Raw genomic sequence first — 12,229 nt, 5'->3', positions numbered from 1 at the left:
GAGAGTTGGATTATAAAGTAAGCTGAGTGCAGAAGAATTGATGCTTTTGAACTGTGGTGTTGGAGAAGACCCTTGAGAGTCCCTTGGACTGCAAGGAGATCCAACCAGTTCATCCTAAAGGAGATCAGTTCTGGGTGTTCATTGGAAGGACTGATGTTGAAGCTGAAACTCCAATACTGATGGCCACCTGATGCAAAGAGCTGACTCATTTGAAATGACTCTAATGTCTGGAAAGATTGAGGGCAGGAGTAGAATGAAATGACGGAGGATGAGATGGTTGGATGGCATCACCAATTCAATGGACATGAGTTTAATGATGGACAGTGAGACTTGGCGTTCTGCAGTTCATGGGGTCACAAAGAGTCCAATATGACTGAGCGACTGAACTGAACTGAATAGAATTTTAATTTTCATCCATGAAGCCTTTTGGTGGAAGAATGTAGACATCTGTAATTTAAAAAGTGCCTATTCTTAAGTACAAAGAGCTGGACACACACGTATAAAGAGGAGCAAGTAGTGAGTTGTAGATAGGTAGGTCTTATAGAAGAGTAAACTAGAAGGTTAATATGTTAGCAGAACAGAAGGTCTTACACCAGAGGAGCTTTTTTTGTGGTTGTTTTTTTTTTTTCCCCCTTCCAATACAGTGGAAAACAGCTGAAGACTTTTATGGATGGATATTGGACAGTCAAGCTCCTTTGAAGATGATGCAGGTATAACCTTCTTAACTAGATTGGAAAAGTGAGAAATTACAGGCAGGCTACACTTAGAAGGTTATAGAAATGATCCAATCTGAAATAAAAGCTAGGTATAAGAAGATGATAGACAGCAAGAGTGGAAACTGAAGTAACTGAACCTGATGAATGTAAGAGGTAAACTTCACCAAATGATTGGAAAGATATTAGAGACTTTGATCCATAGGAAAATAAAAAGAGACTTGCTTCAGACTTTTCTCCCTAATCAGCACTGATTTGCTTCTCTAAGACAGGAATAATGATAAGGTTGGGATGTAAAGCATATAAGGATTAGTGAAGAAGTTATAATTGTGCTGCTATGTTCTTAAAAAAAAAAGATTTAGAAAATATGTATATGTGTTAAAAGTGAGAAAGCCAAGGTCATGGTAAATACTCAGTTGATCAGAGTTGGAGAGCTGTAAAATGCCCGAGGATAAGCATTAAAGATTTCTAAAGTGTTTGTAATGTTCTTAAGATGGATCATGGATGTATTGATGTTTTCTTAGGTTGTGTACCATCATGTGTTATATATATATAATAACATATAGATAGATATATATACACACATACATATATACTTTTATGATCAGAGTTTTTCATAAATGCAACAGAGTATTTAATGTTTACAGAGTTCCTTTGAGAAAGCTTTTCACAAGTTATTACCAATTTACTTTTTTAAGCTTTGCTTGCAAGAACAGAGAAACACTTGCCAAAAAAAAAAAAAAAAACCACTGCAAATAAGTTTTGGCCGGCTGAAGCCATAGCTGCCCTCAGAGAGTTATGCCTCTTTGAGGGCATACCTGATTTGGGGCAGAAGGCCTGGTGTCCACTCCCAAGATGCTGGTGTCAGTAAATCTGCTTCATAGAAAGAAAGAGAAAAAAAAAAAGATGATTCTCACAAGCAGAGAATTGACTACCAGTCCATTTTCATTTAGATTTACTGACATGTTAACCAGTTTGCATGCTTACCTCCACCCCTCTTTCATTTAAGGCCTTCTCTCTGAATTATATCTTTCAATGATCTTAATTTAGTAAGAATTTGTTATTGATATAATATCTGAAAATAGTTTTTAGTCTTCTTTTTATAAAGATAATTTTAATTGCAGTAAAATACATATTATGTAAATATCATCTCAAACCTTCTTAATTGTACAGTTTAGTAGTGTTAAGTACATTCACAATGTGTAACCAATCTCCATAACTCTTTCCATCTTACAAAATGAAACTCTCCCCATTAAGAAACAACTTCCCATCCCCCTTCTCATTTTCTGGAAACCACTCTTCTATTTCTTTGTCTCTGAAACTACTATAGGTACCTCATAAAAAAGGAATCATCTAGTACTTACCTTCTTGTGAATGGGCCTTTTCTTTTAGCATGATATCTTCAAGTCCATCCATATTGTAGCATATCAGAATTTCCTTTCTTTCTAAGGCTGAATAATGTTCCATTTTATGTGTGCATCCCCATTTGTTTATACATTCATCAGTCAATGGATGTTTGAGCTGCTTCACTCTTGGCTATTGTGAATAATGCTGCTGTGAACATAGGTGTATAAGTATCCCTTGGAGAACTTTGCATTCTTTTGGTTATATACCCAGAGGTGGAATGGCTGGGTCATATGGTAATTCTAACTTTTTGAGAAACTGCCATACTACTTCCCACAAAGGCTGCACCATTTTACATCCCCATGATCAGCTCACAAGGGTTCCAGTTTCTCCATATTCTTGCCAATATTATTATTTTCTTTCTGTTGTTGTTGTTTTTCTTGTTTTTTGTTTGTTGGTTAATTTTCTATTAGTAGCAGTCATCCTACTTGTGAAGGGCTTCTTTGGTGGCTCTGATGGTAAAGAGTCTGCCTGCAATGCAGGCAGGTTTGATCCCTGGGTTTGACCCCTGGGTTACGAAGATCCCCTAGAGAAAGGAATGACAACCTAATCCAGTATTCTTGCCTAGAAAATTCCATGGACAGAGGAGTCTGGGACTACAGTTCATGGTATGGCAGAGGGTCAGACACAACTGAACAACTTTCTATTAATAGGTGTGAGGTAGAATATACTTGTGCTTATGATTCACATTTCCTAATGATTAGTGATGTTAAGTATCTTTTTGTGCTCTTGTTGGTCACTTCTGTGTCTGCTTTAGAGACACGACTATTGAGTCATTTGCCCATTTTTAAATCAATATTTTGTTGTTGAATTGTAGTTTGGAATATAATGTTGTTGAATACAAATTGAAAGTTTAGTGTCATTTTCTCTCAATCATTTCCAGATATTATTTGCTATCTTTTCACATCTCTTGAGAATCTCTGTTTGTCTAATTTGTCATTCCTTTTTTTCCACAGAATATATGTTTTCTCTCTAAATGCTTTTAAGTTCTTCTTTTTCCTCATGACTGTTTTTATTTAGCCATCTAAACTTTACTGGCTCATCTCTTTCATCAACACAGGGAGAAAACATCCTCAACTATTGTCTCTGACCATTTTTCTAACCTAGTCTCTTTATTCCTTCCTTCGGAAACTGACTATATGTGGTAAGTTATTTGTTCTAACTTCCAACTCATCGAATCATTTTATTTCTGTTTTCTTTGGCTGACAGTTTGCCTTGCAGTTCATCAGATGTCTTGCAATTCACAAGTCGTCTTGCAGTCACTAGTGTCTAACCTGCTGGTTAATGTATCTAAATAATTATTCTTTTTAATATTGGCAAGTTATTTTGCTTCTCATTTATATACATTTCAAGAATATTTAAAAAAATGAGTTATTGCACCTTGCTTATTACTTTGAAGTATATTTTTTTCCTTTAAACTCATCCATTCAGTTTTCTTTATGTTACACATAATAATTTAAAACTATGTAGGCTTTGGAAACTTAAACCTACTCTTTATTTTTCTCTTTATTCTTCCTCTTATGTCTTATTCTTTGTGTGTGTTTTAATTTTTCTGACCTATTATGAGAACAAATTCAGTGTAGAAATTGTAAATGCTTGGGTGGAGAAAATTGTTTTTCTTCCTTAGAGGATTTGAATTTGTTTCTTTTGGAGAAAAAGGAGTCATTATAAGCAAAGAACCATTCCCCTACACAAACAATGGATGCATCTCTTGCCCTACCATAGACCTATGCTTAGATTTTTTTCTCTCATACCCAGAAGAGAGACAAAAAATTTTTTATATTTATTTAAAGAATCATGCTCCTTTTTAAGCAGGTATATATATATATAGTTGCACTGAGCAACTAGTAATCCAGAAATCTCTAGATTTTCATTACAAATTGTTGCCCCTATGGCTACACCAACCTCTATATTCCTACTTGGCTTCCTTTATGATTTTATGTAACATACAATTGTGTATTAGCACTTAGAGATTTTTCCATCTGTCTTATGATCTCAACAACACATTTCAAAGTTTTAGTTTATCATACATCTGGGAATTTTGTGGCAGTGGAAGACTTTTAGGAATATCTAATCTGCCTTACTTTAAGAAGTGAGAATCATTGGAAATAGGAAATTGAACTTTCTGAAAAATTTGCTCAGAGATCTTGGCTTGACTTGAAACAAGGAGTTGAATCAATTCATTATTTCAGTATTTTTTTAAAAAAGCAAAAATATCATTAAATGTATTTCAGTTGTTATTCTTTCCCTGACCCCTTTATGGTGAATTTACTAGGACATTCCAAAACAATAAGACTTGGGCAGTAATGATGGTCAAAAAAGACATAAGCTTTATTTTAGACATAAAACTGATAATTAGAAGCTCCAAACTAATGGACAGAAGAAGGGTTAGGATAGAAAATGAGAATTGAGATTACCTGAATATGTTTAGATGTGTACTCCTGAAAATACTCTTGAGGATCTTACATCTGATATTTTTAACTTAGCTCACATATCCTTATAATTATAGTTTGTCCATATTATGAACTCATCAAAAGCTATTTATTTTGAAGGCAATGTTGTTGTTTGAGAAGAAGAGCTATAAAGATAAATTAGCAAGGGGCCTATCTTCAAGAAGTATATGTGAAAGAAGTAGTATTTCACAAATAATTATCATATTACATAGAAAAGGATTGGCCAGATACAGTCCTACTGAGTTAGATAGATAGAGAAAATCTTTAAGACTGGAACATATAGAAGAATTGATTAGGTTTTTGTGGTTGAAGGGTGATGTTGCCTATCAACTAAACTATTTTGCATGAGCTTTAGAAAAAATAATAGGTATGAGGTCCAGGTAATTCTCTATAGATTGGAAAGATCAGGACAAGTATGGAAATCTGAGAAAATGTCAATATGACTCAAGGGTAAGATAATGGGTCAAAAATGGTGACAAATAAGGTTGGACAGACAGTTATATTCAGATTATATAGAAAGCCAGGCTAAGGAATTTCAGCATGATTTTGAGTGGTTGGAAGCAATCAAATACCTTGGGCAATTGAAGGTCATGATCTGGAGCTCTCTAGTCAGAAAAATAACCTGGAGGCAACTAAATCAACTGCCTGAAAGAGGAAAAAGACTGTATGTTTCTGCAAAATTAAAGATAGAAATAGATTTGAGACAGCACAGACCGTAGAGTTGACAGGGACTAAATAGGCATTAATAGTTTACATTTGGGCTTCCCTGGTGGCTTAGATGGTAAAGAATCTGCCTGCAATGCGGGAGACCTAGATTTGATCTATGGGTTGAGAAAATACCCGGTGGAGGCCATGGCAACCCACTTCAGTATTCTTGTCTGAAGAATCCCATGGACAGAGGAGCCTGGCGGGCTGCAGTCCATGGGGTCACAAAGAGTCAGACACAACTGAGTGATAAGCACAACATACAGATTGCATTTGGCTATGCTTTCCAATTTAAGAGAGCAATGCATTCTCTAGGTTGTATGTTTAGGTGTCAGTCAGAAACAAGTAAATGAATTATGAGGAGCAGAAACAGCAGGAAAAAATAAGCAAGCAAACTTTGGGTAGCATGTATTTTAGAGGAAATAAAAACTTTATTTTCGCAGTACCAAGCAATTCAGGATAAAAAGGCAGAAAACATTAAATCCTTGGATTGGCAACGTATCCCTCAACCCTGAATTAAGCTACATAAACACACATCATCTAATATTCACAAAATCCTATGAATTATCTATAATTAGCCTCATTGTGCTGATAAGAAAAAGAAGCTGAAATTTAAGTGACTTCATTAAAGACAAAAAATAGGCACCCAACTTAGAACAAAAGCCAGAAATTCTCATTATTGTTTCTCAGTAACCAATTAAGTCCAGAGCATAAAGGAAGAAGAAAAAATATCCTGAGTGAAGCAAAATAAATATCTGACATGGAAGGTCTAGCTTTACAAAGGTGTTGTGTTATTATTATTCTTATTGTTTCTCAGTGAAAGGCTGACTGGATGAGAATAAGTAAAAATACAAATAAATTTCCAGCATTGGGTTGAGAAATGAAGTTTGCATTCAAAATCTGCCAACTTAACAGAAATTAATGATGAAAGGTACCTTGCAGAGTGAGAAGTTGCTGCTTAGAGGATAAATTGAAACATGGGGAATACTTTTTAGGACACTGTGATTACAAGTTATTTAGAAATAATGAAATGAATATTGAGCAGGAAAGCAGGCTCTGTCAAGACTCAAGGATGTAAACTTGAGGTCGAGCCTCCTATACCAGCACTACACATCACAGCTAACTCAGAACTGCCAGGAATCCCTTTTTTAAAATTTTGAACTAGCTGACAAATTTTACAAATCTGGAGTTTTCACTTTTTGAAAATGTTGCTTGATGGCATCTTTTAAAAACTATAAAAAGGGAAGATGTAGCAATTAGATGGGCTTCCCAGGTGCCACAGTGGTAAAGAATCCACCTGTCAATGCAAGAGACACAGGAGACAAAAGTTCACAAGTTTGATCCCTGGCCTGGAAAGATCCTCTGGAAGAGGAAATGGCAACCCTCTCCAGTATTCTTACCTGGTAAATTCTATGGACAGAGGAGCCTGGCAGGTTACCGTCCATGGTATCACAAAGAATCAGCCATGACTAAGCACAGGACTGACAGAAATTAGATGAGCTAAGTAGCAGCCACTCTGCATTTCCAGAAGCATTTGGCATGGAATCGCTGCTCTGGAGCAGTAGCTGCAGCACTTGGGAATTAGTTTAACTTGCAGAATCTTAAGAGCCTTCTCAGATCTACTGAATCAGAATCTTCACTTGCTCAGTCTCCAAATGTCTGATAAATTTGAGTAACAGGAGTCTGGAGAACACTTAGAGGTACAGCCTGCTAGGAAATATAAAACTTTTTAAAATAAAGGCAATACTCAGTTAATGCATTCAAATACTACAAATTGGAAATTAAACTGGCCTTGTGTATGACCAACCTAGACAGCATATTAAAAAGCAGACATTACTTTGCCAACAAAGGTCCGTCTAGTCAAAGCCATGGTTTTCCAGTAGTCATGTATGGATGGGAGAGTTGGACTATAAAGAAAGCTGAGCACTGAAGAATTGATGCTTTGAACTGTGGTGTTAGAGAAGATTTTTTGAGACTCCCTGGTACTGCAAGGAGATCTAACCAGTCCATCCTAAAGGAAATCAGTCCTGAGTATTCATTGGAAGGACTGATGTTTAAGCTGAAACTCCAATAATTTGGCCACCTGATGTGAAGAACTGACTCATTGGAAAAGACTCTGATGCTGGGGAAGATTGAAGGTGGGAGGAGAAGGGGCCAAGAGAGGCTGAGATTGTTGGATGTCCATTGAGTTTGGGTAAACTCCGGGAATTGGTGATGGACAGGGATGCCTGGCATGCTCCAGTCCATGGGGTTGCAAAAAGTCAGACACAACTGACCAGCTGAACTGAACTGAACTGTGTATCTGTTAATATGTTGAAAAGATTTCCTAGTATCCATTGTTTTAACATTTTATTTTTAATTTGTTTCTTTAATTAAAATGTGCAATAATATTTAAGCCCACTTTCCATCATTTTTTTAAAAAGATGCCCAATTGAATAATCAAGTAATAACAACCCAAATATTCATATTGGCTGTAATGAGTAAAAACATAATTAGATTTCAGTAATTTCTATAGAATCCACCTTGGAGGAATGTTAAAAGGGTTTCAGTTTCTTTGCTCATATTTCAGTCAAATTCTGTTAATTACCCATTTTAAAGATGCTCAACTCTCTGGTAATTCTTTTCAGAAAGTTGAATTGTTTTATTTAACTTCAGTAACAAATTGGCACTTAACAGATAAAATGGCCCATTTGTTGATGGCCCACAGGTACTTTCCCCTGACTAGAAAGATGTGCTACCATCTAGAGAAGCTATTACTCTAATTTGAATTTTGGTCACCTTGGCCCATAGGACCTCTGCCTGCATCTGCTCCTTAGTGTTTACTAGCGCGTCATTGACTGTTAGTGCAATTTCAATGCTAATTGTTACTTCAGGTTTTCAAATGGCTCAGCAGTAAGACATTAACAATTATTCATGCTTTAAGAAAGGCTGATAAGGGAATAAGATTACAATCTTGTACAATTTTAGCTAACAAATTAAAGTGTAAATTAAATTTTCCCCGAGACAGAAAATAACTGACTTGGAAAGCCAAAAGAATGAGAAATTTCATTCACTTGTGATTTTCTCTTTCCTGTTATACAGATATTCAAAGTATCAGAGGGTTAACCGTGGACTGGGTCTCACGTAATTTATACTGGATTAGCTCAGAATTTGATGAAACACAAATTAATGTGGCAAGACTAGATGGCTCCTTGAAAACCTCAATTATCCATGGAATCGATAAGCCACAGTGTCTAGCAGCTCACCCAGTCAGGGGGTAAAGTATGATTTTTTTTTTTTTAAGTTTTTCAAAATTGTATACACCTTTGCTCTGATTTTATGTAAAAATGTTGTTGAATTCAGAAGAGACACACATATACATATGTGTATATACATATAAACTATACAGTGAAAAAGGCAAATGTGAATATGGAAATTATAGGAGATCCCTGGTTAAAGATTTCTGCTTTCTGCATGAAATCAAATTTTTATATATTACTGTAAAATTTTATCAGTTTATGTTTACAAAGAGTGGAAAAAAAAAGAGAGAGAGAAGTCTAGAAAAGCTGTTAATTTCATTTCAAATTCCAGTTGTTAATAACGTGTTTACTGTGATTTGATGTTATGGTCACTGCAAATTAGATCACATTCTCCCATCTTCTGGTTAATCTTCAGGTATGCCTGTAGAAAACTCATGTAGAGCTAAAAGAAAGTCTTTCTCCTTAGTGCATTCAACAGTAATGATTGAAATGACATTGTTCCCTTCTCTGGTACCTGATTTTTCTAAATCAAGAGAATTCAATATTGATGAATGATTTTAAATGGAAATAATTTACTGTAGTTAAGGGCTTCCCAGGTGGCACTAGTAGTAAAGAACCCGCCTGCCAGTGCAGGAGACATAAGAGACATGGATTCGATCCCTCTTTCAGGAAGATCCCCTAGAGGAGGGCATGCAACCCACTCCAATATTCTTGCCTGGAGAAGCCCAGGGACAGTTATGGGTGTAGAGGAGAAACAAGTGAGATAATGGGTCTTCAGTGACAGGAAAAAGTAAGAGTGGTACTTCTTCCCAGGCAAGTGGATCAACAATTTGGGGACTTCCTGGAAAAAAAAATCCTGAACCAATAATTTACTTTAATATTAACTTAGTTCTTCAGCAAATGCTTCTAGCCAACAAGTAGGTCTATTTCTAATATTTTTAAACCATATCTCTTTTGAATTAAGGAAACTCTACTGGACAGATGGCAACACAATTAACATGGCAAATATGGATGGCAGTAATAGCAAGATTCTCTTTCAAAATCAAAAGGAACCAGTTGGTAAGTTTTATTTTATTTTATATATATATATATATATATATATATATATTTACAATTAATCACTGCAGTTTTTAATATGACAAATCTGTGCTCATACAATGGATCTTTGATCATGAGCCTGAAAGAAAATATTATAGATTGATAATATAAATTAAATCAGAAATTTATTGATCTTATTGAATCCGTTTGGTTTATGGAGGGTAGGGAGGAAACATTTTTTTCTGGAGAAGAAGTTTTGTTTTTTTTTTGATAAGATAATTTTTTATAGTATCTAAAGTATGGAGGTTGCTTAAAACAATGTAATTAATGCATATAATATCTTATTCTCACTGGTGAATATCTGATACACCAATTGCTTCAGTGGTAATACTGAGGCTTCCTCTGATCATCATTGTTGTGGCATTATTAATACTTACAATGACTTGAGTTTAAGCCTTTAATATTTAATTTTCAGCAGTTTTCATTTACTCTGCAGGGTGTTTAGTTTTTATTCCACCTTTGTTAACCATTGTAAATCATCACATGAAACTTCATGGTGCTGAAAGACAGCTTTGAGTCATTCCCATAAATGATTTTTGAAAATCAAACTACAAGGATCCTTTTAGAAGATAATGTTACATATTTACACATAGATATCTATACATTATGCTAATCTTTTCAAACAGTAATCATTTTCCTCATGATCTCTTATACTTCTTTGAGAGGCCTTAATTTGTCATCTTGAAGTACCTTTTTAAAAAAATCCAATAGTGAACCTGGGTTTTTATATTATATTAAATGTATATATGCAAAAGAAAACCATAATTTTGCTTTGAATTGAATACTATATATTTTTTAATCTTGGAGTAAAATCACTGCACCATGGAACTTTTCAGCACTAATTTTTTAGTTTTAGAAATGTGGAAATATACTTATTTGAAGTATCTCATTTTTAATAGTGATGATTCAATAAAGGAATAATATCAACAAGATTTACAATAAATAGGAATTTTTATGTGGTCCATAGAATAAGCCTCTGATGTAAAATGATACTATTAACAACTCTTTTCTTTGGACTGTTGGTTCTAAGATGTGATACACAATTGAAATTCAAAGTAGTGTTAGAAATTAAAGGCAAATAGAAATGCTAATACTTCTGTGTAGAAGATGATAGAACAAAAGAAACAAGGGAGTCTACAAGATAGGACCCATACAAGGAACTTAATTTGGACTAAAGCAATTCAGTCAGTGCTTATCTGGAGTTGTTCAGCATATTTAAAATGGAAAAGTGAATGTGATTGAAATAGTATGAGCAAATAAAATTCTTACATTGTAATGTGGTAGCCATAGGTTACACCAAAATGTTAATTCACATGCTTGTTTTTATAATGGGGAAAGCCTTATCTTTCTTAATACTAAATTTCCATTTTCCTACCCAAAATAAATTAAAGAATAGTTATATATGTATAACTTATGTAAAGAAAGTTTGTAAGGAAAAGAATTAGTGTTACTATATACACTTAGTAGTTGGCCCATCAGATGTCATACACCACATACTGTTAACTGTGTATGGATGATGATTCAACATCATCATTTATTTTAAAGGTACAACATCACCATTAAACATTTCAATATCATCATTAAAATTTTAAAATAAAGTCATAATGACACCATTAAATATTAATTTGTGTGAGATATACTATTTTCCCAGAAATAACCCAGAACCTTATTACAAAACATATCTGAAGTCAGGATTCATGAGTATGGATTGTGAGTCATATATTCAATAAGCAGATTTTCATTATCAGATTTTGTATTCAGCCTGTAGATAAAAATTGGGCATCATTATTTTTCCTTTAGGGGCACAGGAACCTAAATCACTTTAGATTCCACTAAGTGAATTTATCCCAGTGACCTTGAGCAAATTACAGTTAGCTTGGTTGTACTTGCTTTCCTCATCTGTAAAATCAAGGCAAAATGCCTATTTTTATAAAGTTCTCATGAGGATTAAATGAGGAAAACTTATGAAAAGAACATCTGGCCTTTCATAATAGAACCTATCTGGAGGAGGAGTAGAAAGTATATTGGGTCCCATAGACTGGAATTTGGATGATTTGATTGTCTGCAGTATTAAGTGCGTATAAATGAATTCAGTGAAGAATAAACACAGAACAAAATCCACAGAAATCTAGCAAAGGAATATATGTAACCAAGTGAGCCTCTGAGATGAGCAAACTTTTATGCACATCTGAGGATTTCTATATTGTCTTGATGTTGATACTCAGAGGCAAGCACGTTTGAGGTGCTCATGCTGCTCCCAGATTTTGTCAGCATAGACCCCCGCCCAGGGCAATAGACAGCTGTGCCCTCATCTTGCTCCAGGAGTTCTTGATGTGGTTTACAGGCATGGGTTACAAGTTCCTTCCAGTAACTTAGGTTACTAATCGTGTTTACCGAGTGTTAAGATTGACAGTCTCTGTGATGTAAATGACAGGCTGTGTTGTCCATTGGTAAATGTGTTCCTCTTGCTGTTTCTTCTCCCTTCCTTGTCTAAGCTTGTGGCTATTTGGCTCTGTAGGGGAGGAAGAGGCTTTCCTATCACTTTTTAGGTTCTTTTGGCTGGTCTAATAATACAAATATACCTTAGAGATATTACAGCTTCAGTTCTAGACCACTG

The 12,229-nt window shown here is 34.9% G+C and overlaps 1 protein-coding gene across 1 annotated transcript in view; it reads left to right on the top strand.

Annotated features, from left to right (window-relative positions):
- The window catches only part of LRP1B (LDL receptor related protein 1B), a 1,678,044-nt gene that overhangs the window by 1,006,388 nt on the left and 659,427 nt on the right, over positions 1-12,229 (top strand). Inside the window, exons 30-31 of the mRNA XM_065928990.1 lie at positions 8,357-8,531; positions 9,479-9,573. Of these exons, the coding sequence (XP_065785062.1) occupies positions 8,357-8,531; positions 9,479-9,573 (270 nt within the window). The remainder of the gene's footprint in view (positions 1-8,356; positions 8,532-9,478; positions 9,574-12,229) is intronic.

This window comes from Muntiacus reevesi, chromosome 3, assembly GCF_963930625.1.
Source record: "Muntiacus reevesi chromosome 3, mMunRee1.1, whole genome shotgun sequence".
Taxonomy (NCBI): Eukaryota; Metazoa; Chordata; class Mammalia; order Artiodactyla; family Cervidae; genus Muntiacus; species Muntiacus reevesi.
Note: the sequence above shows the minus strand (reverse complement) of the source record. Positions and strands in the feature narration are given on the sequence as shown.